Source organism: Chiroxiphia lanceolata, chromosome 5 (assembly GCF_009829145.1).
Source record: "Chiroxiphia lanceolata isolate bChiLan1 chromosome 5, bChiLan1.pri, whole genome shotgun sequence".
Lineage (NCBI taxonomy): Eukaryota > Metazoa > Chordata > Aves > Passeriformes > Pipridae > Chiroxiphia > Chiroxiphia lanceolata.
The window spans coordinates 17,101,621-17,129,370 of NC_045641.1; the positions used below are offsets into that span (position 1 = coordinate 17,101,621).

At 36.1% G+C, this 27,750-nt stretch overlaps 1 protein-coding gene across 7 annotated transcripts in view; it reads left to right on the forward strand.

Moving 5' to 3' along the window:
* TAFA5 (TAFA chemokine like family member 5) overlaps positions 1 to 27,750 on the forward strand; it is a 507,380-nt gene that overhangs the window by 87,966 nt on the left and 391,664 nt on the right. For 6 of the 7 annotated variants that reach the window (XM_032688532.1, XM_032688533.1, XM_032688537.1 and 3 more), the window contains exon 2: positions 20,173 to 20,259. The exons of the other annotated variant lie outside the window; for it this stretch is intronic. In XM_032688532.1, coding sequence (XP_032544423.1) covers positions 20,173 to 20,259 — 87 coding nt within the window. The remainder of the gene's footprint in view (positions 1 to 20,172; positions 20,260 to 27,750) is intronic. 7 annotated transcript variants of the gene reach the window in all.

Here is a 27,750-nt window from a genome sequence, read left to right on the forward strand (position 1 = left end):
TTGTATTTTTCTCAGTTAGAGAACTCCCTTTCCACTATGTATCCAGAATGCAATTTCATTCATTCTATTCTTATAGAAGCATAGAATCTTTTAGGTTGGAAAAAACTTCTACAATCACTGACTCTAGGTGTTAACCCAGCACTGCCAAGTCCACCACTAAAACATATTCCCAAGTGCCACATCTACAGGTCTTTTAAAAACCTCCTGGACTCAACCATCTCCATGGGCAACCTCTTCTAGTGCTTGACAATCCATTTCTATGAAGAAATGTTTTCTAAACTTAAACCTCCCCTGGTGCTACTTGAGGCCATTTCATCTTGTCCCCTTGCTTGTTACCTGGGAGAAGATGCCAACACCTACCTGGCTACAACCTCCTCTCAGGTAGCTGTAGAGACCAGCTGTAGAGACCCTGAGCCTCCTTTTCTCCAGGTTAAACACCCCCAGCTCCCTCAGCTGCTGCTCATCAGACTTGTGCTCCAGACTCTTCACCGGATCCATTGCCATTCTCTGGACATGCTCCAGCACCTCAATGTGAATATCTCATTTTAGTCTAATAGTATGAGTAATGAGTTTGCATGAGCTATGCAGTTCCTTGAATGCATATCCACTTCATCTTAGACAGTCTGAGGAGACTGGAATGTTTGCTAAAGAGGATGAGTTGTAAGATAGACTGAACTCCTCTCTCTCAGCAATTGTAAATTCAAAATTAAGGGGTTTTAATCGAGGAAGTGTGGAAAAAACCAGAAGAAATAACAACCCTTTATTAAAAGATATCTGTATGTTGGCAAAAACAGTAACAGAACACAAAAAAACCCCCTAGACAGTAGTCCTAGAAAAAAAAAGGGTCTGAATGAATACTTCTCTGTCCTTTAGTGCATTCCTAATCGTGGCCTGCAGAGGGTGCTGTGGGATCACTAGAGGTGCAGGGCCTGCAGTTCTCTGTCGTGGCCTGCAGGGGGCGCTGTTGGGCTCCGGCGGTCACCACGTGGGGAGAGGGGTCCGGAGGGAGCAGTCCCGGACCGCGGGAGAAGCCGAGAAGGAAATGGGGGACCCTTCCCTCAGTGGGAGGAAAAAAGGGAAGGGAAGCAGTTCACTCCCACGGGACTCACCGCTGTCCCAGGTGATGGCGTCTCAAAACTCCTCCCTTCTCTCCTGCGGTCATGCAACTCTCCAATAAAACACAGCAGATCCGGGGAGCGGGACAGCCAGGCAAGTTGAAGCCAGCAGTCCGAGCTGACCAGGATGAGAAGCCAAAAACCAGATCCCCAGTCCCTCTCCCCAAATGCCTACACGCAGACTCCTATCTCTGTCCAAGAGCGAAACTCGGCAGACTGCCTCTCCCCTTGGTAGAGCTAATGACCTCCCTTCCCCTACTCACTCCGTTTTTCCTTGGAGTGGAGCAGGGGAAGAAAAATTCTCCTGAATTTCTGACCTATAACAAACACAAAGTTTATATGACAACAAATACATACTTTATACTGAGTCTAATACATTCTTCAGAGTAACACAGGCAGTGTGGACCTAAACCAAAATAGCAAGGGATGTAAGGGAATCTGTTCCACAAGAAATATGGGTATGGGCAAATATCCTATTGAGTTTAGATTACAGCATTACTAAAAAAAATTTTACTTAATGAAATTTTAAAAGTTAAAATCTTGTTGTAGGGAAAATTCTTCTGAATTCTTCTGACTCACTCTGTGTAAATGAATCAGATGCAACTATAAAAAAACTTAAGTATTTTTAAATAATTTATTGCTTATTCATTATGAGCCATAGTGGAAGGATATATATGATCTGTTTTAAAAATAAAATTATTTGAATAGGTACCATTTGAGACATGGTATTCCCAAATGAACTTGTTGCAAAGAGCTTCTTCATACTAAAATTTCCCTCTGTTGTACCATGAAAGTCTAATGTTCCTAATTTAATTAATTTTACCAAAGAAGAAGGATTCCCAAATGTCTTCAACAAACTAAATCATAGCAGTTTTTGGAGCACTTAACATTTATGATTAGCATTGTTAAGCATATCTAACAATGTGCTTTTAGATGGCCACTGTTCTGCTGGATCTGGGGGTTGTATCTCTGGGGACAATGCAAAATCTGGGTCAGTTTATGTATTTAAATTTATTTATAATCTTGATAACTTTTAGAAAATACCTATTTGAATTTATTCAGTCTATACAAAGTATAGAATCCATGCACAGAAATATTCTAAATACCAGATGACCTTTTCTTTTTAATAACAAAAGCTGACATTTTGTGAAAGAAAATTTTTTATGCATTTATCTTTGCAATGTGTATTTACTGTAAGTGTATGACATAAAACATAACTTTGTTCTGATTTCCATAAATGCTGCTTACATTATTTTTACAATGTGTTTGAAGCATTTACGTTATATTTGAAAGAAATGTTAACAGCATAGCATATTAAATACTCTATTATAATACATCACTTTTGTTGAAATTAGAAATGTATTTGCTCTTTAAGAACAATCTACAAGTATAGTTAGTGCTTTGAAAATGAAGTATAAATTTCACAAATCCTCTTTGAAGTACTGTAAACAATTCAGTCATGGCAATGATCTGTTGAATTTGAGGACAGAAGAGTGAACTGAAACTGCTTAATAGACCTTTGACTAATAAACCCATTCTGTATTTCTCAAGATTACTAAAAAGCAAAATTTCTTGGAATCTAGGGTGTAAATGTAATAGTTAAAAAAAAAAAAAGTTACATCTTACACAATGGTGAAGAAATAAATATCTATCTTGGTAACGTCACAATCTCAATTCAGCAATAGCTAAAAATTTGGAAAGTAAATAATCTAATAGTCTAAATGCAAAACTAGGATGTTTAAAAGCCCCTCTATTGAAGGAACATATGCATTCAAATCAAAACCAGCAGAGGGTTAAATGAGAGAATGGACACCAGCAATGTTAATTATTTCCAGTAATATAAAATTGGATGCCTCAAATTTCAGAAAATTATTTGTCCGTACCCTGGAGAAATGACTTACACCTTTTGTGCACCACCCTGGAACTTTCCTTGCATTCATAATGAGAAGAGTCAGCTAAACATAATATATGATGTATACCATAAGCCAAGATCTGATCTTGGACTACAACTACTGTAAGGTCTCTGTTTTTTTAATTTATCAAAGATGAGTGAAAGTGGCAGTAAAAAATTGGCTTAGATTTTAAATGCCAAGAATTATTTTTAGTCTGGTGCTTACTGCAAAAGGCCACAAAAGGATATGAGTGTAGTATCCTTGTATGAAATCACAATTGGCTTCCAGGCTGCTGTACCTTTATGGCAATCAGGCTTTCCATATAGGGACATCAGAGACCTATTGAAAATATGTAGTGAGACAAAAAGTATTGAAGTATGTCAGTGACTTGTAACGTAGATCATAAAGACACTTGATTGTATTTTTTATAAAAGTGAAAATGTGTGGAGAAAGTATCTTGGTCATCCTAATCCTATACGAATAAGTAGGAGTACTTTAAGTGAAGTCTCCTGAATAGACCAAAAAAGGGTACATTCTTTAGTGTGTAAAGGTACTCTTTAAATTAAAAGGATAATATGCAAGCTGGGCTGATTTTGGCAGGGGTGATTTTCATCATTGTAACTAGTATGGAGCTATGGTTTGCGTTTGTGCTGAAAATTATGTTGATAATGTAGAAATGTTTTAATTGTCGCTGAGCAGTGCTCACACAGAGTCAAGGCCTTTTCTGCTTCTCGTACCATTCCACCAGTGATCCAAGAGATATTTTATACCATATGGCATCATAAAAACTGGTGGAAACTGGGTGAAGAAGAAGAAAGTGAGAGACACTTGGAGTGATGGCATTTGTCTTCCCCAGTAACCATTATGTGTGACGGAACCCTGTTTATCTGGGGATGGCTGAACACCTGCCCGTCTGCCCATGGGAATGGTGAATGATTTTCTTGTTTGAATTTGCTTGTATGCGCAGCTTTTGCTTTACCTGTTAAACTGTCTTTATCTCAACCCATGAGTTTTCTCACTTTTACCCTTCTGATTCTCTCTCCCATCCCTCTGGTGGTGGAGTGAGCGAGTGGCTGTGCGGGGCTTGGTTGCCAACTGTGCTTAAACCACAACGTAAGTGTAAAATGTTAAGGAAAATGTTGGGGTTTTTGTTTCATTCCCTTATTTATTGCAAAGAAAATAAAAGATTTTAAGAAATCTTAAGAATGTGAGAACCTAAGCATTGTGTTCAGCTCAATGGTCCTCTTCTCTCCTGTCTCCAATAACACTCATAGGCTGGTGCTCAGGAGGGGTGAAAACAGGACAAGCATATATGGTATGTCTGAGTACAAGTCTCCCAGCTTTTCCTGGATTAGTAGTTTTTCTGCTTCTGATGTGTTTTGTTACATTAGTAATTCTCGATGAAACTTTCTTTCTTTTTGCCCTGTCTTGAATCCATCCGCAACATTGCAAATCTACTTGTTTTGAGAATTATATACTTTTGTTTCCCTAGAGCATGAGTGCTGCTAGCTTCATTTGATACTCCCACATTTTTGTACCAGAAGAGACAAAGAATAGCTGGTCCCTATCTATTTCCCCCAAGTCACCATGATTTTGTCAACCACCATCATATCCTCAAATGTTCCCTCTAAGCTGAAAAATCCTTACAGTCATTACTGTTGCTTTTCATGTTTTGACAATGATCCTTGTTTTGGTGATTATATTAATATGTATTTTAATTTCTACAAGTTAAGACATCTGCCCCAAAACATCAGGCAAAGCCATCCAGGCTAATAATCATTATGTAAGTAGATTTTGCTTTTCATAATCCCCTATATAATTTGGCATGATATTTTGTTTTATTTTTTCTTGCTTTCCAGATTATCAGTAAATTGACGGGGTAGGAGAATTGATGGTATAATCAGACATTGCTTTTAAAAACTGCTGATATTTGCCTAGTTGGTATTTACATGATAAATAGTCTTGTACATCTCATTATTGCTAGGGCCCTACTGACTACTCTGCCTTGCAAATATACCAGCAGCCAGTGTTTGAGCCTATAGTCTAATGGCAAGAAATGTGCATCAGGTGTCAGGAAGGTGTCAATTTACACTCTTTGTAGTGTTGTAACCTATGCTGGAGATATTCTGGTACTGATCTAGAGCAGGGGACACTTCTCACATCACTCTATTTGTAAGACTTTGCTCAAAAGACCTTATATTCTGAGCTCTGTAGTTCAGGGCCCAGTAAGCTTTCTATATTTAGTGCTGTTTGAGTGAGCCTGCCACTTCCCATTTTAAGATGTGAAAACCTCAATTGTCTTCCTGGAATTCAGCAGAATGGTCAAGGGCTGTATATCTTATTGGGAGAAATTTGAGTTTCCTGTAATTTCTTATCTGAAAATGTGAAATAGAATTGTCTGTCTAGTTTGGTTATTAGGGGTTTTTCCTTTTGTTATTGTTTTTGTTTTGTTTTTATTTTTTACATTAAAGAGCTCTTCTAAATAATAGGAATATGTAAAAGGTATATAAAGGCAGGGAAGTTATGTTCCATTATTTTTCAAGTTGTCCCCTATTGGTAGTTCACCGATGTACAAAATTCTACATTTCTCTCTGTGCTACACCCTAATGCTGTGTTTTTGTAGTGGATATTTTAGGTAGTGGCTATTGGACATCAACACAGTATGACTGCTATTAGAACAGTGTGGAAAATTTTGAGATTTTAAAAAATAATTGAAATGTGAATAAACCGTTGCTTATGACCTTTTTATAAATATAATCCCATACACAAAATACCTATACTTTATGAGTAATGCTGCTTTCTATTAGCATGATTTCCTCTGGATTTTGTATTTCCAAAGAGAATTGTAACATTTTCTTGTGCAGAATTCTGCTTTGGCACATTGCTAACAGAAGTGGATGTTCAGTACTGCCTATTACCCTGCCTCTGCCAACAACCACAAATGGAATGTTTGTATCTGCTTTGAACCATGCACCAAATTGGAAGCAGTTGTCGTGCTTATATTGTGCCTTCACAATTGACTGATGACAACTACCCTTCAGAGTATAGGAGCTTTTTTATGCCTAATTATTTTTACTGCAGCACTGGGAACTTAAGAAAATCCTGTGAACAAATCTTGGATAACTTGAAGTGAGGAAAAAGAGGATAGTGAGAAGGATTGAAAAAATGGCAGAAATTTGTCTGAAGTCAGAAATCAGTTTTTCATCCTTTCTCCTTGAATATTATAAATGTTTGAGAAGGTCTCTAATTGCTGTTTTTTATTTTCATTTCCTTTGTAATTACTATAAATGCAGCAGACAGTACTACACTTTCCCATGACATTTTCAAATGACATTTTCTGCTACCTCCTCCTCCTTTCCTGGAAGTAAAAAGGTTTTCGGTGCATTATATTTGTCTTTTTGGTACTATGCCTAGTAATTTTCTACCAAAAAGAAAGCACTATACTTAGTATTGGCAGATTTTTCTCACATAAATTCTTTTAGTTTAACCAAACCAGTAAGAAAAAGAACAAATAATTTTTCCTTATGTATTTACTTTTCTTTAAAAAATATATTGCAGTTCATCTATAACTGCATATATCAGGAACATATATCAGGAACATATATCAGAACCAGAGATAGTAAGATTAAACCAGACTTTGTGCCAAATTAATGTAAAGCTTTTAATCATAAATTATGCTATTTGCAATCAAACTATGATATTTAAAACAAATTATTGTTTTCTTATTTTATTTCAGCATTAAACTACTAAATTGACAAGTAAATTATCTGATTATCATATTTTTATTTGTTTTGTACTTAATTTGGCTTGCTTTTAAACAAACTTGAATTTTTTTGTAAAGAAAACTCTATATATTTCTATATAATATTAACATACGTAAAATTTAGAAATACTTTAAAAAATGCAGTCGTAGTTAACGTATGTGTTGGTTTCTGTGATTGCTCTTTTAAGTCTAAATAAAGCCATTTTACAGTATCAGTCATTTTCAAGTTGTCATCCATAAGCAGGAATACTTACTGCTTCTTGGAAATGAGATCATACCCAGGTGAGAAGTTGGTCTGATGAGATACCATGTTTCTAAGGGAAAAGCATCTGAGTTTCCAGGGTTTCAATGAAGCTAGTTTAGGAATGGTTGTCTAAGGTTTTGCTGTGCTTTATTGCCTGTATTTTTTACAGAAGGGAAACATACCCATGGTTTTAGCCATACATATCAGAAATATTTGATAAATTAGAAAAATTTGCTCTTTGGAAAATGAACATCATATATGAAGTGCCACATATATTCTAACAAATTTTGCACGTATATGCTTACAAATATTAAATTGCAAGTTGGACTTAAATTCTCATCAGTGTGAATAGTGTTCTTGACTACCTGAGCACGATGAATAACCATGTGCAAATAACCTATTATTGACATAGCTAATTGTTCTAAACTGGGGGCTTGCTTTGTCATTCATGGTAGTTCACAACAGAATATACGGATTCTGACATGGATACTACTTAATAACTTTAGTAAGCAATGCCATTTAAGATCACTGAGAAAGCTCTATAGTTTTTAATGCATTTTGTCAGAAACACTGTGTGGAATTTATTGAACAAGTCTTATTAAGATCCTTTCCTTATACATCTGCTTTTTAGAATTTCTTAATTTTCTTTGTTCAAGAAACGTAAGTTCTGCTTACAGGGCTTTATTCTGTTTAGTTTTGTAAGGGTTTGCTTTCAAAGGTGGAATTTCTACTGTGAAGTATATTTTCTTAAACTACTTCTATGTTTTCTCCTGATGCGAGGGATTGTCAGTTACATTGGCTAATGGTGCTGAGTAAGGCACAAATGGTGGCTTTGCAAAAGGGTAGCATCTTGCAGTCAGCAAGAGGCAGTACCAGAGCAGGTGCAATACTTGGGTTCAGCACAGGAGAAGGTACCTAAACACTGCTCAGCTGAACTCCTTGGCCCTTGGCAAATGAGTGGAATCCCTAAGAAACTGAAAAAAAATCTTGCTGGCTTGTTGAAAATCTGTAATTACAGACAGTCCATATCCAACTGACAACAATGAAAGCAAGCACTTAAATGGATTCTGATTATTGTTTTGTGTAGAAATTTGGCTGTGATACAGGCATGTAGGCTAAGTTTGCTGAGAAAAGAATTTCTCACATGGAAATTAGCCCTAAGTTATTGCCAGTGGATTCTTTCTAGAACTCGTATCATAAAAATTGTAATAAAAAATTAAGTACTGTCATAGATAGAGTGCATATATAAACCATCTTTAGAAGTGGGCATTTGAAATACTGAAACAAAAATAATACATTTACAAGCTATGTAAATCCATCAGAGCCCAGAAGGTAATAACCCAGTATAGGGCTTTACTTGCCATTATTCTCTATTGTTTTCTCTTTTTATGCTTATGCAGCATAAAGCAGAGAAGTTACATGGGTATCTGGTGATTTTTGAACTTGGAAATTCTGAAAATAAGATAGAGAAATATCAAAGTCCCAAAGGAAAGTTGTGTCTACTTTGCTGTTGTGAGGAGAGCTCTGTGGGCAGGCTAGCAGCAGGAATATGAGTGTAGTAGAGAGAGGGAGGCTTATTGCTGGGGAAAAGATGAGGCTGAAAGGTGAGGAGATCTAGGAAACCTTTTATTACCCTGGTAACTGAAGCACATTAAAGTGCAAATTTACATGTTTGGAGTTTGGAGAAGTGTTGGTATGATGCGCTTTTCTGGTTGTGCATTTTTCCTAATGTCTATTATGTTTCAATAATTCATACACTGAGCTCAATTTTAATTCAGCTGCCTCAAGGTAGGGTGCATTGGTCATTATAGAAACCAAAGGAAGATAAGAAAAGTATTTAATTCCTTCCATTAAAGCCTTTATTGTCTTGTAGAGTTCTGCTGCAATTGAATGCATAACTTTGGCAGGCCTTCCTTCTGGTGGTTTTGTTTGTGCAACACAGAATAATGGTAGCAACATTCCATTGAGGCAACCATGCTAAAAACTAATGAAAGCTTACTATTCTTTATAGATGCTTTGTAGATTTGATTCTTCTTTGATGGGTAAAACGTTCCTTCTGTCATGACCTGAACATTTATAGTTGTCTGCAATCCTTGTAAGTAAGCTATTTATTGCTTTTCCTACTACTTTCATGTCAGAATAGAAATGTACCAGTGGGCATGTACCTCATATATTAGGATTATGTAAGTTTGTTTATAGTAATGGATTAATTTTAAAGACTCTATTCACATAGTGTTCCATGAGGTTATATGCCAAGGACAGGCTTGAACTCATTTTTGTGGAAAAGTTATGGTCCTTGTTTTTTAGTGGTCTTCTGAAATAATATTTACTCTAAGGGTGCACAGTGCTTGCCTGCAGATATTGTTTTTCAGTGTGAGCTGTTAGGGGACAATGGTCTCTGATGTACAGTAAACAGAGGAGGACTTTTTTAAGACTCTGTTTCTAATGTCTTCTTTAAGAAGATTAGCACAGAATCATAGAATATACTGAGTTGGAAGGGACCCATCAGGATCATCGAGTCCAACTCCTGGCCCTGTTCAGGACACCCCAAGAATCAGACCATGTGCCTGAGAGCACAGTTCAAACACTTCATGAACTCAGGCAGCGTGTCTTTATTTTGCTCTCAGTATCCTCCTCCTGCAGGAGACTCCTGTTGGTGTGTAAGGGATTAGACATGCATACAAAGGAATAGTAATGATGTGTTCTCCTTCAGGTTGTATGCGATGATATGTAGAACTATTCATATCTCTTGCAACACACTGGTACTTCCAGTAATGAAAGAATATCTGGCCAGAAATGAGGGTTTGCTGCCTACACTGAAAAGCAGAGGATCTCTAGCAGGCAAGATTCATTGTTGTTTTTTTTTTTACTTTAAGCATTTCTGTGACTGAAGAGGTTCAAATAATGGACTCTTCCTCAGGAAAAGACTTTTTTTGAATGGTAATGATTTTTCTGTGTAAAATAATTAATTAAACTAATAGTGTAAGCAAACAGACAAACCAAATGGTATTACTAAATAAATTTGTAGTATTTTGGTTTGCTTTTTTTAATAACTGAGCTAATTCCATTTATGTTTTCTACAAAGATACATCAGCAGTAGAGCATATGATTCTCAGTTACAACTCGACAGTATAATGAAAGGAAACAGGAATCTCCAAAATCTATTGTGCTTAACCAAAAAAAAACAAACCAAAAACAACTATAAATCAGAACATCTGCAGAATTGTAGGAATTTGACATATTAGCTTGTTTGACCAAATTGTCACCCTTAAACCTCCTATTCTGTAGTATAATGAAAAATTAAACCACCACATTATAAATAAAACCATCATTTTCTTGCCTTTTTGCCTTATTTTTTTTTCAGCATAGAAATAAAATGGCAGCACCTGGAACCTTTTTTTGTATCTGCATATGGACTTTTCAGCTTCTGTGCATCAGTCTGATTCTATGATCATTTTGGTTTGAGAAAATTTCCAGAGGCTTAGATTCTCTGTTGCCTTCATATTGTTTTAGTAATAAAAATGACGGATATTTTGCTAGAAGGCTATTTGCTTTTAATATAGAAACATTGAGTGATGGAATTTGTGTTGTTGATTATGTGCTATTTATTGCATAAAGCATTTATTTATTTAAAATTTTTATTCATTTATTGCATGGGTGATGGTCAGTCTAGATTTCCTTAAACAATTCAAATCCAGCAGAATGCTTGGCATTTTTTGCTAGAAGAAAGCTAAAGGAACCCATAGAGTGATCTCTGTAAACATAGGTATGTGCTAACTTTCAGTCATTTGGCTTGACAGAAAAAGTGAAGCAGTGATGGAAACCTATCTGTCTTCACAGTGAATATTACACATTGTGTTGTTCTGGAAGAAAACATTATGTGGTTTTGCATTGCCTCACATCTTAAGTGAATGTTAAGGTTCTTCAAATAAACCTCAATAGAATTTATTCACCATAGTTCAAACCTGAATTTCTCCTGCTTTCCCTGATTGCATCTCAGTGTTCCTTTCTGTCTCCCCAGATGTTTTCAAGATATAGTTAAAATTATCACCACAAGGTGGAGTTCTGAACTTTCCAGTATGAACAATCTCTTCATCACATCAACAAGGAGCAAACCTAATTTCTTTTTAACTATCATACTTCAGTTACACCTGGAATTTGCAAGAGTGTTTGTAGGTATAAATATTCAATAGAAGACAAATAATTTGGAACTATTTGTATGGTCTATCTGGAGTCTTAATCTGAAGTTAGTGCTGGCTTTAAACCTGGACTTTTTATTCTCATCATGTATGTGCATTTTTTCTGTTGACAGTCACGGTTCTGCAGCACATCAAAGACATTGCTTCAGATGATCTTTTTAGTGCTTACAGAGAAGGTATTTTTTGTCACAAAGATGCTTAAATGTTTTGGAAGGAAAATCTAGTTTTATCACCTATATAAACAGTGAATTTTTATAATGTGGGGTTTGGTAAAATTAATTGGCTGTTTAAAGGAATTCTATTATGCATGCTCAGTTGTTGAGAAGAAATTATTTCTTGCTTTGCAGCTCTGACAGGATTTTCAAACACATACAGATTTATCAAATACGTAGTTTTGAAGGAATTTCTTTGTCTTTTATAAAAATAGTGGTTTATAAAATTATCAGTGTTTCTGTTTCATTCTAAATGACTGATTTTACATGTGTGTAACTCAGAACTCAATTTGAGTAGCTGAAATGTCTTTTAGATGTATATCTCTAGAGTCGGAATATGGTGGTAGCCCTCTTGTTCTATGAGACGATTAACGGCTGGAGTAGATTGGAGGGGTTTAAGAAGTACAACAGCTGCTGTGGTGGGTTGTGGTGCTGAAGGGACAGCTCATGGCAGCGCGAGGCGGCAGTGCTGCAATGGGAGCGTGGGGCAAGGGGCACAGAAAGCATTAGGATGCAATAACTATATAGAAATGATCAGATAAGAGTTTTTGAAAGTGCTTTTATAATGAATATTATTGATTACAATTATTTGTAGTGCTATTCTTTCTTGTGGAACACGCTACATCCTTGGGGTCATGGAAACCTTCAGGAGGGTTGTGATAAAGTCCTTCCTTGAAGTGTTTCTGCTTTAATGCTTGGGAGAGGAAGCAAACTAAGGTATCACTTTATTTTATTTATTTATCTTTTCCTTTAATTTTTTACATACATTTAGAGCATGATGTGATATTGTCTCTCAGCTTCTCTGCAAATCCTTTGTTTTGGAATGTGATTTTACTCTCCTATGTTACTCACTAGTGATAAAAAGTTCAAAGTATTAATCTTTAATTGAACAAAATAAAATCAGAAGAATTTTAAAGATGCAATTAACACTTTGCTCTAATTTTCCTTAACCTCTTTACTCAGTCTTTAGGAATTTAATCTCTGATATTTTGAGCAAACTTTGAAAATCATATTGATATTTGCATTTTTCATATGCTATATGCGTGTTTCACATGGGATTTAAAGTGTTCCTTTAAACCTTCAGTTTTAGCAATTATTACTGTTAGCTGCCTTACTGTTAGCTGCCTTAGTATAAACTTTTGGCAGTGTTTTGAAGATTTCTATTTCTTAGTCAGGTAGGTGTCATTTTCCTACTAAGCATGTAACATAAATAATAAATAAAGTTTAGGAGCAAGAACACATTATCCATGTAGCTTATTGCCAGGACTCATGTGGAGTTGACTGCAGTATAATTTCTGTGGACATGAAAGCCCATGGAAGAAATATCTTTGCTGTAGTGGCATGTAGATACATGTGTTAGCTAGTATTGCATGCTACTGTTAAGCTGAACAACAACAGCTTCTGTCACCCTCTTCTCTTAGAAACAGTTTCCTTTGATTTCTTCTATTTTGGTTAAGTTTTGCCTAAATTATTATGAGGTGACAAAGAGACAATGGGCATAAATTGAAATGCAAGAAACTTAATTTTGGTTTTGGTTTTTGTTTTTTTTTCATCTGTGAGGGTGATTGAACACTGGAACAGGATGTTCACCAGGGTGTGGTGATCTGCATCCTCACAGAGGAAACAGTTCTGAGTGACCTGCATCACCAGTTGACCTTGAGTAGGGAGATTTGACTGGATGATCTTCAGAAGTTCCTTCTAACTTCAACTGCTCTGTGATTCTGTGACACTGTGAAATTAGAGAAAGTTATCTGTTTTTCAGTGAAATGAAGCTACTTGAGGCAGACTCGTGTTTTCACTTTGAGCTTCTATGTGCTGTCTAGCAGTGATTCCTCACATTTTTCTCACTCACTGGGCCATTGCTTTCTTTGTGAAGACAGAAAGACTATGTACTTTCCCACAGTCAAGCATAGACACAGAACAAACCAAACAAAACCAAAAGTAACAGAAAATGACCCCACGACTCTTTAAGGATTGTTTTACCGTATCAGAGATTATTAATGTAAGCAATGAAAGTGACACCTTTCGTGAGAGAGAATGGATTTGCTTTGCTTGTACCATTCTCTAAGATCTTACCCCTACATGTTGTTGACAATCTGTTAGCTCCTGGTAAAATGAGCACAATGCTGATCATGACCAAATGTCAAGTGAAATTTTATCGTTTTTTTTTGTTCATTGAGTTGTTATAAATCCTTTTGCTGGTTATGTCGATAGTGGTTGCCCATTTTAAGTGAAGCCATCCATTTTAGCTGATACTCACAATTCTGAGACTCCTTTCATTGATTTGATCATTCTGTGAGGAATGACGAGTGCTATTGTCTAAACCTTCACAACTAGCTGGGACTCCTACAGCTTGCCTAGCTCCATATGTTCATATTTAACAGCTTAACTTTCACTTTCCAGTATGGGATTCCTGTGGCTTTCTTCATTAGTGTTTGGCCAGGCACTCCACAAACTTCACAGCAGAGGGCCCTTGCTAACATCTTGTAAGTGGGCTCTCTGGTACCCACTTTAACTTCAGTAGTCTTTCTTTCCAGATTGTCTGAAAAGCATCCTGCAGGTTCCTGCACATTCTAGGCAAAGGCTGTTTTTCTCCTCGAGTGAGGACTTTGCTCCACGTGTGCACTTCTAGACTTGCCATATGAGGCAGGTTTTTAATTAATCCCTTATACTGCCATTTCTAAACTGCACATAAATATAGACATTCTAATAACTCATACTCCAAGTGAAAATGAACTTTTTGTATAAGGGACCATACTCCTCCTTAATAGCAGCTCTGTAGGCTGCTATTTCAAAAAGTTAAAATACATTTGTTGATAATAATATGGCTTGTCTATAATTTCAGATAACTGAATAGTTTCTCCCAGTCAGCTGTATATCTCTGAGAACAAAGCAGGACAAAGAATACAGTAACCTGTTCTAACCAGAAAACACGGCCTGATCTCAGTTTTACAAAACAGTCCAAGAGGGTGCTCCAAGTTTAAAGTTTTCCTTTAGTCCTTTGTTAAAAATAGTTTCTCCACTCTTGTTTGACTGCATTTCACTTAGAACTAGGAACTATTTAATCCTATTATTCTTTCATTTGAGTGCACTTCCAGTTTTCTCCATCCAGCCCCTATTTCAACAGTCTCAAAAGAAATGAGACAAACTGATGGTGCAGGACACCACTCTTTTGTCTTTCATGTGACGCTGTTTTTTATGAAACAGAGTGATCCATACGTAACAGATTAAATCAGAGCAGGGTTTTTTTTGCATGTGAAATGTGAACAGGTAGCTGTGATGGTAGTGAACAGACAAAAAAGTCTTGTCCTGTACTTGGAAGAACCAGAGAAAATGAAAAGCTATTCCAGAAACCTAATGAGCACCTAAGCTCTTTAATAGCAAGAGTCTCTTTTTATCTAATCTGATAATTTTGCTAATGTACAGACTATCTTCCTAATTTTTCTATTACTCTGGTAATAAAAATTATAATAAAAATTACCCAGAAGTACCCACTCACTGCATTTTTCTGGTCCTGTAGTGAGGATATGAGGAGCTTAAATCGTATTTTATCTGAATTTGGATCTTTATATAGTCTGTAGGGAACAGCTATCTGGTCTCTAAGAATAGGGTGTTCCTTATGCTAAGGGTGCTAAAGGTAGGCACATCAGGAATTTCCAGTCCAAGAAGGGATGTGTGATTTTAAAAGCATATAGAAGGAACAGGGGGAAGGCTGAAGAAAAGATACTTGATGGGGAAAGGAGGAAAGGAGGAAGAAAGAAAAGAGGAAAGAAAAGTAATAGGGGTGGGGAGAGAGGGAATAAGAGATTCTACCACAAGGATTCTTGGACAGTAAGTGATCTGAATAACTGTTTGTACTATTTTTACAGTGATCAAATATATGTGTTAGGCTGAAATGGATCTGAGGATAAAATCTGTTCTCTTATGTGAATTAGGATCACTCCAATGGGTATTTATTTAACTTGTTCTTAAACATGTGTTGAGATGTGGATTCCCTATAAATGATAAACAGGTCCATCATTTAACTGTCCTGATAGCTGGGCTGTTTTCAATTAGCATCTAATATAAATCCCCTTTCCTATACTGGTAGCTCGAATTAAAATGAGGTCTAATTTATCTACATCTTTCTTGAAAGATGGAGCCACAAACTGAGAAAAGTGCTGTGGTGAGAACTTCAGAAGACACTACTTACCTTGTCTTTTGTTTCTGCCAATGAATTCCACTTCCTTACAACAATAGGGTATTTTTTTGAACATTATTCACTTTGTGATCCACGACACCTTCACACCTTTTTCCATTATTTGCAGTTGTTCTCTACTTTCTCTTTTTTAATTGTTTAGCACTTTTGGAAAAATGTAATACTTGTGCTTCACGTCTGTCAAAATAAAGACAAGTTGCTGTGTTTCTGATTTAGAAGAATCCTGTTATCATTTCATCAGATCTCTGAATTAATCAAAATGAATCTAAATGACTGCCAAAATAAATCTCTCTCTCTCTTTCTCGATATCATATATTTACATGATTATAATATTAAATATATAAGTCCAGTTCTGTTCTCTGATATTCAGGTGTAAATACACTTACTGCAGTTGTCCCTCCAGATCCGACCTCATTAAAAGTGAAAATACTGTGTGTGTCTTATTATTGCAGAAATAGTTCATCCAAAAGGAACTATTCAGGGAATACAGCTAGCCTTTCTTTTTCTTTCTTTCTTTTTTTTTTTTCTTCCCTTTATTCTCAAAACAAGACTTCTCTGTATAATGTTATACTTTACATTATCTGAAGGAAAATATTTTGGTATCAAAGTCATGTTCTGGATATGATGCCTCCTGTTCTGAATGTGATGATCAGGGAATTCTCTTTCTCTGCTCTCATATATAAGTACCAGTTATGGTCCATATAACTGTCATTGTTTCAGTAACCTGCAAATTTGTTGCTGTAATGAAGCTTCCCGATAAACAAAGTTATTTTTCTTTATTAAGTCAGTGGTTGAATCTACAGCTGAACAGAAAGGCTTATTGTGTAAAGATCTGAGGTTATATGTAACATATTTTGAAATGCTGTATATGGACAGGAGAATATAGTCATGGTTACAGCAATGGGCAGGAAATCACAGTTTTGAGTCTTGGCTGTGCCACAGACTTTCTGTGTGACTTTGGACAAGCTACTCTTTGTGCATTAGCTAATAATACTATCTCTATCTCCCAGGGGTGTTGTGAGAATACATTCATTAATGTTTGTAAGGCTCTTGGATGCTATAGCGATGGGGCCATATAAGCACTTAGAGAAACAATCCATTTTTGCAACAATGTGCATCTCCCTGACTAAGGACTTTTTTGCTGGAAGTTTTTCATAGATGCTTGTTATGAATAAATCTACTTTATAATGATACAGCGAGGTTAAACTGCCTTTTGGAGTGCAGTTTCACTTTAGTATTCAGAACAGGTGTAAACAGTCATAAGTTTGAAAGCTGTTCCCAAAGAAAGAGAATACCATTTCGTAGTCAGACATTTGAATAGAAAAGATACTTCTCCTGATTTATCTAGTTCAAAACATGGAGGATTATTTACATCTGTATCTGTCTCACAAATAGTTTATTCTATTTTAAACACTTCTCATTACATTGTCTAAACTACCTCCTCAGGCAAGTAATTTCATTGCCTAATTGGCTTTAAAGTTAAACAGTTTGCTCAAATGTCTACCCTACTTTTTTCTTGTGGTTATAAGCTGTGCTTTCAGTCTGTCCTTTCTTTCTGAAATAACCTTCACTCACATGTGTTTGGTTCAGACACTGCACAGTTACAGCAGGTTAAAAAGGTATTGCTTTAGTGCTGATGTGAGGTAAATTGGTAAGCCACTCTAACTTGATTTGATAATCTGCCTGGCTGAGTGCTGGTCAGTGTTAAAATCTGAATATGGGGTTCAGCGCATTAGCACCAAGGAACAGAAAAAGAGTATTCCATATTTTCAAGGCTTTTGTAGAGGACTTGGTGAGAGATTTCCAATCTAGGGGAAAATGTTCTGCTAAGACTTCATAAAAGATTTTGTTTTGCTATAACTTGGGGTTTTTTTATTTGTAGAAACTAGTGGCAGCAGACAAACTGTGCAAGTAAGAGATCTAGAATAACGTGAGCAGTCAGTGAGGACAATAAATGAGGACTATGCAACTTTTGAGGCTCAGAAAACAAGACATCTGTTGTGCTTCCATGAAAAGCTTTTTAATTTGAGGGCTGAGTTCAACCAAAATGTTTATGAAAGCAAGAGATCATTAGAAGATAGAGACCTTATAAATGTCCCAATGATGGGAACAAATACTATGTCCTCTCCTACTGTATTAAATGCAGAGAAATGACATGGTCTTAAAAATTGTCCAACTGTAGGAAATCAGTGAGTTGCAGTTAATTACAAGATGTAAACATACAGGAGAACAGGTCTTATTTGGTTCATGAGATTGCTTGCTTGCCGTGAAATCCATCCCCTGTTGTTGGAATATGTGCTGAATAGAATTGCTTTTAATAACATTCCCATATGAGTGATAGTGTAAATGCTTCTCAAGTTGACTGTTAGTTTAAGCTATGCTTAAGACTTTCCTCACAATGCAGGAGAAGAAAGCTTTGTAATTATTTTTTGGTTTTTTCTTCTCTCTATGAGCACTGACGCTGAATGGGGTTGATATCCTGTAGTATTCATACATACATAACATATACTACTCTGGATAGAAGAACTAAAAATGAAAGAAAGAAGTAAACTATACTATTGCAGTGTTGTAAAAACTTATTACAAAAGGACCCACAAATATCAACTCTCAATCTTCTTGAATGCACAACCATCAGGCTGCTCCCAGCTTCATGGATTGCTGTTTTCTGGATTTAGCTAAAGTCTCAGTACAGCCGTCTTTTCTTTCAGTTTGTCAGTAAATGCAGGACCTGTTTTAGGGGATTCTTAATCAGAATTCCAAATTTTATAATATTACTTGATGCAGGATTGAATAAAAAGGTAGCAATGAAGTCAAGGAGAGGAAGCTTCATTTCACAATTGTTTGTGAACCAGTATTTTGTCTCAGTTGTTATATACCCTAACATGTCTTTTGAATTTTTAGTTTATTCATGTTTATGTTTATTGAGCATTATTTTAGTAAAATTCTTTGTTACCAAAATTTCCTTTAAAAATACATTTTTATAGTGCAGCAACACTAAAATATCTACCAAAATGAGGAAAAATGTTACTCAAAGGATTACTTTTATCTTCTTAAAAATTAGGGAATTTTTATATCTTGTGCCAAACAAATCCTCTTTGAGATGCTGTGTGCATGACACAAAAATAATTGGGATGATAAAGATTACTATAGTCTGAGGAAAAAAATAAGAAAAAAGATACCTGTTTACAAAATTCAGTTCTTATAGCTAATTAAAAAAATATTATCACCACGGACAGTGGAAAATTCAAATTTCTGTCAAAGAATTTTGGTCTTATGTTGTGTCTGTCAAAAAGAAGATTACACATCTTCAGTAGTATACCTGGAAAAGGAAAATAAAGCTAAACATACTGAAGCTCTTACAGTTGCATTACTTGGTTTTTGTCACTGCCTTCTCAAGAATGCTTCTCTATGTAAGAAGCAGCGGGATACATAATCTGGAAAGGGTAAAGCCTTTTTCTTATGACAAAGTAAATTGCAGCTGTTTCCTACAATAGGAGATCATCGGTCATATACTGATTCTATCTATTTCGATAAGACTACATTTTGATAAACATCTTACCTATGGCATGTCTGTAGAATTGATACCAGTTGCACATGTTTACTTCAGCAAAATAACTTCTCCCTTGCTGATCTCTAGGTGATACTTAATACACAATTAGATGTTATCTTGCTCATACTATTTGATGCTTCAGTTTACTACATAAAGTACACACCTGCTTCTCATATTGCCCCTTATATTGTTCTGAAGTGATTATGAAAACAAAATATTTTAAAACCTAGTGGTTCCTAATGGAAGAAAATAAAAATCTGTTACATGTAGGCAAAGAAAAAACAATACAAAATGTCATTCAAAATAAATCTAAGATCTCCTTTTTAACCATAACAATTATTCCAGTAAGTATACTGCTTTTTGCTAGACCCTCATTTCTAGAAGTAATTGTCATGTGTTTTGGTGATTTGATTTGTTCTGATTTAATAAAATTCCATTAGTTTTCTGTGAAAAAAAAAAGATTTTTTTTTTCTATCCATGTTTCTTCATAAAGTTAAAAAAAATCCAAAAAGCAAGCTGTATCTGGATCCAGAATTTTGTGCATTAGACTTTAAGTTCTTATTTAACACTGTTTTACTAGGAAGGCTATAGCTAGGTAAGTGCTGTGTACTATAGTATAACTGCTTTGTAGGGAAGATATGAATACTTAACCTCTTTCAAAAAGAAGAGAAGAGAGTGGGGAGAGAGACCGTTTTACTAAGTTTCATTTACATCAGACGCAACTGGATGTGTTTGGTTAACTTTGCATCTGAAATGATGCAAAAAAACTCTTCTAAAAATCAGTGAGAGTCAATTTCATGAGTACTATTCTCAGCATCTTAAAGTAGCTGTTAGATACAGTAGGGTGAGTGTAAGGGGAAACACCAAAGTCTTCAGTTCTAAATCTTCAGGTGTGCGCGCTGTTAGACCCACTGATGTTATATAGTTTGTTCTGTGTTCGTTTCCTTTTGCATTTTCAGACATGATTTCAATTGAATCATTTATGGTTCTTCCATTCAGATTTTAACAGCTATTTTGGAGCGGATAACCCTCAATGGCTGTATATGAGACATTGCCCGGGGTGCTTCCAAGATGCTTTTGAGCTGGGTAAGGAAATCGCTGAGTGTTGACACATTCTCAAAGCACTATGGCATGGATTGAGAGCATATGGTTTATAAACTGTGTTACTGACCTATTATTCTGTACTTTACTGACAGAATAGACTATACTAGTTTCCTCTGAAATGCTAAACAAAACTAAATAAACATTTTCTTGGTAAAAAATAAAAGGTAAAAGTATTTTAAAAAAACCTAAATACAGTATATAATCTGTATGTGGTAATTCGTACATAAAAACTTCAAATCATCGTTACCCACTTCTGATATGTCTACTTCTACTATAGTAGCCATTCAATGTATAATATTATACTAATCTAATGTCACATTAGCACTATATTAGTACACCAGTGAGGTAAATCATACTCAGATTTTTACTGTTACTTTCAGGTCAAAGCTGTTAGTGCAGGCATGGCTTAACCAATATATGAGTTTAAGACTTACACTGGCATTCGAGCTGTAATGCCTGTATCATCTTTACTATCTACATATTACCTTATATGCCCCAGTCAGGAACAATTAGTTATCATGACTCATTTCCCCTTTCATATATGTCCACAGGCAACTGAAAACATATGGGTTTGTGAACTTGAGCCTGTGCAGGAAGGACAGTAGAGACACGGGCTGTTCATGTGGGGCTTTCACTGAGTGTGCACTAAATGAAGAAATCAGAGAAAGCTTTCTATCTCTTATTCAATAGCCTGCTGATAAGTATGATGATTGGGAAAGCCCAGCATAGGTGTGATGCAAAAACCTCCCAGGACCTGGCACTCCACTTCACTCCTCTATTTAAGGTTAAGCAGTGTCCAGGGAGAGTGTATATTCTGCTATAGAGAAGGATTTCTTACAATATTTGTATAATGCTCTTTGTAATGTTTTATCCAGCTGAAATCCAGCTGAATCAGCTACACTATCTCCAGGATTATTACAGAAGTTAGTTACGGCTGTGCACTGTCACTCCCCATGTGCCAGCAGTCCTATTTTAATACCTGACTTTTTTGTTAAATGCCAAAATCTTACATGTTCCATTTCATGTTGTAATTAAAGCTTTCTATTTTAAAACGATGTAAGCATGCAGAAAAATGGTTCCTATTAGAAAAGCATAATTTAAAACAAAACCAAAGAGGTTGCTTACCTCTTAAAGCAAGCTTTTCACAAAAAGTTTTGTGAAAAGGTGCTATGTGGCAGCTGCTTCATTAACTGTAGTAAGTCATAGGCCTCCCGAGGTATCTGGTAAATAGAAGAAATAAGCTTCCTACAAAAACAAACAGACAAGCAAATAATGAATAGGTTGTGCATGCAAGAGAAGGTTATATTAATCTGAAGCTCCTGCCATTGTCACACCCGGGTGTGAGTAGATGGGCCTCCAGTGTGTTAATTCTACAGGGTCTGGTAATAGATCTCAGATTAAGTTTCAGTAATCCATTTTCATCCTATGAAGAAAAAAATGTCTAATAAATTTAGTATTAACTGGCCGTATTTAATAATAGCTAGAGACTTCCTAATATTTTTCTTTTTCTTTACTATCAAGAACTAGTGGACTATATTATACATGAATGGCTTGTACAATGATTGTTTTATATTTCAGAATCACCAACAAGTTTGTGTTCTCAGATTAAAGACTGTAAATTTAAAAACCATTTCACCGTTACATATGTCTGAATACACACCCAGAAGAAACTTAATATATAAAATTCTGTGTCTCTTTTAATGTCAGTCTGATACAGGTGTAGATCTCTTGAAAACATGAGTTTTCAGGTAAAAAAAAAAGAGTGCCATAGTGGTAAACTCATTTTAATTCATACTTAAAATGTAATAATTGTTAATTTTGTGCATGTAACAATTTTCAGCTGTTAATATTTGAGGGTTTGAATAATTTTAAAGAATCTGCACTTAACATTTGTCTGAAAAATGTTTGTTTCCCCTCTCCTAGCCTAATAGGAACAAAAGATTACTTCTTCCCTCAATAATATCACCCAACATGCTCAAACATTACATAGGCAGTTGTTGTCTCTTCCTCATGCATTCAGAACCTGTTCTAACTTACTGTGGAGGTGCCTGGTTTGTTTTGGATATGCTCCACCTTTTCTGCAGCTCCCCTTTCTACATACTACAATAAGAATCACTAATGGAAAGAATTAAAAGTGGCCATTATGGCCTGACCACATCTCCTGATCAATTTTTGTGATATCCAGGTTTTGAGATGGAAAGTCAAAAGCTAAAGAAATATAAAGAAGGTTCTCTGGTTAAACTTCAAGCAACGGATGAAAGAGCTTATTGGTTAAGTTGCCAGTGAGTATGAGTTTGTACAGTAGAATTCATTATAGAATCAGGATTTTTTTTATTTTTCCCCTTCCAATAAGATGAGAGGAAGCAACAAACATCACAAATCTATTAGCTTATTAACTTTTCCATACAATAACTGCTATTGGCCATTCCATAAAGGTTTGCTGTGATGTGACTCATAGAGTTAACTGTGTATTCAGCATGGCTTTCACTGTGGGTCTCATTCTCAATTAAGAACTTCCTGAATGTTACAGCATTTTACATGTGTAGTTTTTGGTTAGACCTCCAAGAATTGATCCTGGAAACTATGCATAATAACTAAATTCCCTTAATTTCATATGTTTAATCATCCTGGTTATAATACAAATCCTTTTTCTAAAAAAAGGAGTAAACAATTGTATTTTGAGAAGTGTTTAAAAATCCAGATGATTTCAAAATATATAAAAAATAAAAAATATAAGGATAAGCCACTTGATTTCATTGTGATTTTTGTGAATAGCCCTGTAGTCATTGGAATACTTGAGCCTATGCCTTGCACACCAGTCTTAACTGTGAGTTTCAATAGTTGTATGCTCTCTCTGAATTATCATAGAATCATAGAATGGCTTGGATTGGAAGGGACTTCCAGAGATCATCTAGTCCAAGCTCTCTGCCATGGGCAGGGACATCTTTCACTAGGTCAGGCTGTTCAAAATCCCATCCAACCTGGCCTTGAACACTGGTATCATTTCAAGACAATAATCTTACAACTGGAGGCAGGTAGAAAGGCCCTTAAGACATTGTACAATCTCTCTTTGAGATTAGGAGTTCTCCTTTTGATGTAAATTCCTAACTATTCAGGTGTTTTTAGGTGAATGAAGTCATATTTGAAGACAATAGATGAAAGCTATAGACAAACCAGAAGAAACTGGGAGCAGGAAAGGGTGGGGAGACAGATGCTGCAGTAATACAAGTTCTCCATTAAGATATGTGTGGTTCTTTAAATTAAATTATGAGTTTCTTTTTGCTCTCAAATATAAAACTATCCATAGGCAGTCATATCATATGTAGTCATGTATCACAGAAATTAAATCACATCATTTAGCTGCCTCTTTCTTCAGACATTAAAATATTTCTTCCTGAACAGGTTGTGTGAAAACTTGGTACATCTCATATATTAAAAAAAAAAAAAAAATAAAAAAATTCTGCCCTGGAAGGCAAGAATGAGTTTCAGCACTGCAGATTCTTCACAGAGTATATGCTGCCTGGCTCCCTCCTCACTGCTAGTTCATTCATTACAGCTCATATATTTTCTCATATGCATACTGGCACTATAGTTCCTTGGGATCTGTACTGGTTGCAAATACCATAGGTGTAGGAACTGGATTTTTTAAAGCTCTAAATTTTTTAATCTCAGATGCATTGAGGTTTTTCTATGTAGAAAATTTCCCAGGTCATAATGCTGTCATTGTTCTCGGTGGGAAACCTTAATTGCAGAGCTAGTTGGATAAGAGTTGGATTAGCTGGCAGAGTGTTGTCTGGAAAATCTTTCAGCTGTGCAATGTTATCACTTCCCCTACGTCCCCCCGCCCCCACCCCTGAGGATTCCTAGCCTACTGCATTTGGTGAGATACATATGTTTTCCCCAGCTACAGGAGCTGTGAAGGGTTCCTCTGGGATATCTAAGTATAAATACCCAAGTGTGTCTTCAGTTGCTAGGTTATTTTTAGTCAATGGGTGGTTACCAAGTCATCTATAATTGTGCTGTTAAATGTGTCAGAGCAGCTACTGCAAATCGAGGTGCTCCCTGTAACAGGTTGAGCATATAAAATAAAATGAAAGAGGACAAAAGCAACATTTCGGAATTGAGCTGTTTAAAGATTTGAATTATCTAAGGGGGATTGCATGGTGGACAGATATGAGAAGGGTGATCCATGAGTACAACATGGATAGGGAAACATGGAGCATAGTTTGACTATACTACACATAGTACCTGTAACTGGCATATTATGTCATTTCAGATATGTGTTTTGGGAAAATTTCCCAGTGGTTCAAGGGATAAGAGGGGTCTTACAGAACCTTTCACTTCTTCTTAGGCAGGTCACCTTGTCTGTAGTGGCCAAAAACTGTTACCAACTAGTGACTGCTATACGGGAGAAAGTGCAATGAGTTCCCAGTGGACAACTGTCTACATGGCACAAACTGCTAGCACAATTCTTTCTCTGTAAATAGAAAAGAGAAAGAAAATCATACCATCAAAGCCAGTAAGATGGCAGGAAGAAGACATGAACAGCAAAATAATGCAACTGAAAAGCAAAATGAAACAAAGTTACTTAAAAAAGTCCCGTAAACCATCAAATGTTCTAAGTAAACATGCACTGTAGCAAGGAAATTACACATTGGTTATTATAAATTACCTAGACTATGCTACCCCTTGTATGGATCTGCCACTAGGAGTCAGAACAGGAAGCAGGGTATGGTCTGTCAAAAAATATTAAAGACATATTAATGGATCACCCAGTTTGGTAAGTGAAGGGAAAACAGGTGAAAAATTGAGATGTTCATGAAAGGATATGGTCAAATGGATGTGTATTTGTGGTTCCTATGGTAGCTGCATCGTGTCACAAACCAGAGATTAATAGCATCTCTTTAGATATTAATTTCTACTCCAGTGGCACTTGCCCAGCATCAGCTGAAGATCAGGGATAAAATTTTGAGGACTGCTGTAGTTCTGACTAGCTCAGAAGCAAAGAAATGCCAGCCATTGGTATGCAGAGAACAGAGGGATTAAAAAAAGACTCAAAGGCTGCAAAAATTAGTTGATGGAAATATATCCATCTATATTCGTTCCTATATATTCAATATATCATCTATTTTGGTTAGATTCAAAATGGAAAAGGATTTATAATGCCATTTCATGCATATGTGAAAGATGAACTGGGTGAAATTCAACAAAATAAAATGTTAATCTTAGCATCAGGAGAAACATTCCAGCTGAGAGAACCACTGGGCTGGAATAACCACCTCAAGTGACTGGTGACAGACTATTGCCTGAGTAACAAAAGCAACAAAAATGAAATCCAGTGGGCATTGGCAAAGGTTTGGTCTGGATAACCTAATAATAGCTACTGTCTGCTCTATTTTTTTTTCCAAGACAGTAGTAGTTTCCAAAAGCATTAGTGAAAATGGGCTAATGTCATATCTTGTGCTCCTGCATTTAGATCTGCATTGGCCATGTATAATTTGGGGGTCTATTGCATGAACAGGAATAAAATAATTACATAAAAGCCATTTGACACATATGAAAATACTAGGGCCTTAGTTATAGGTATGTGAAATACAATCTGAATGTGACTGTTTTCCAGGAATTTTAGGATATTTTTATTTATAAAATATCTTGGTAGTGAAGAATAAATCTTACAAAGTTTGGTAGAATCTTTTCACAAAAATAAATGAGAGTATAGATAATTTTTTTAAATGTTTAGACTTGAGCAAAGGCTGCTATGGAGTTCCAGTTTTAGTAATTCTGTAGAACTCATTGAATTTTTGGTAAAAAGAACAAATGAGCTGTATTTCCAAAAGAGAACACACATATGGAAATTATGCGTTTCATTTTTGCATGGCTTTCCTGTAAGATTTCAGAAGAACTTCTATCATTTACACATTTGCTTTTGCTCCTTGATCATCAGGAAAATGCATTCCTCACTGCTTTTCCCAGCTGCAAATGTCTTCTGTATCAGAAATGTCTTCCAACGCCATCGCCATCCTTTACCAGCTTTCAGGTGCTGAACGTTGCTCCTTTAACAGTAAACACAACTGGGAAAGCTCCCATGGAGCGGTTCCCCAGCAGGAGCTACTGCTAGGATCACAGCCTTTTGCCTCTGTATTGCTGGAGATGGATGGGGTTGGAGCTCTGGACAAAATCTGGAAACTCACAGTGAGATAGGTCTGTAAATCTGTCATGGCCTAAGCAGCTTAGAAGTTGTTTGAGAGGTCTTATTCCATCAGCTGGGGAGGCAAATCTTAATAGACTGAAAGATTAAGGGGAATTGTTATCAGTGAAATTTATTCAGAAAAGTCTTCCAGAGAAGTCTACGCTGGTAACTTGAGATATCTTTAATATTTTATAAATGTTTATGGAGGTGACAAGTAAGGGAATTGAAGATGGATATTTTTGAATCGTCCTATTTGAAAAGTCCAAAGCTACTTAGAAAACGCAAAAACCAGAGTGAACCATATGTAGTACAGCAAGTGGCGGCGTTGCCAGGTACCACTGTCCTCTCAAATGGGAAGTTTTCTGGAATTCCTTGTTGCTATGAGACTAAATATCTCTGTACAGTGTGAGCACTGAAACAGATTTTGCTCCCACTTACACTAGTGTGTGTGTAGAGCGACTGCCCTGTGGCCAGGGAGCACAGTGCCACATTCTGATATCATGCTTATGGAAGGCCTCCAAATACCAGGAGTATTTGTCTAATTCAGAAGCTCAAAGATGTAAGACTAGTTTAAAATGGGCAAAAGGCTACCATCTTGCACCTCAAGAGGAGCAAGGAGCAAGCAATTTGGAGATTCTGACCCATTGACAGGGGGTCTTCATATGGTTTTAGTCAAAAAGAAAAATAATGGGTAAAATTTCTCAGAGGATTTCTCTCTAAACTAAGCATGTTCAAACTGAATATTGCTTATCCTGGGCTGTGTAAACTCTTAAGTTTGACACTTTTAAAATCCACTTATCTGTGGACTTTAAAGCTGCTATGTCGTTGGGGGGGGGGGCGGGAAGGGAGGAATGAATATGTTTGCTTAAGTATAAAAGTGTGAATTTCCTTTAGGTACTCGACACTTTTTTCTTTCACCCAGAAGACAAATAAACAAAACCCAACTTGAACTGTGCCCAAGCATGGCCAATTTCTCACCAAAGTGTACATTTCAGAATGAAAGATTTACAGTGGAATTTCTCTAGTGTAGCTATGACATTGCTTTAACATTGCCTTGCTGTAATCTTCAAATATAGTAAATGCAATATATGGCTTTATAGGGATTTGTGTGAAGTTTAAAATTCAAAAGATGGTTGGTTTTTATGTTTGTCTGTGCTATCTGTGAAAAACCAAAAAGTACAGGGATGAATTTAACAGACATCATCAACAGCGAGGGAGATGTTTGCCCAATGAAAATACTGATCTTTTATTAATCTGCCCTTTCAAGCATGTGAAAATCTCCC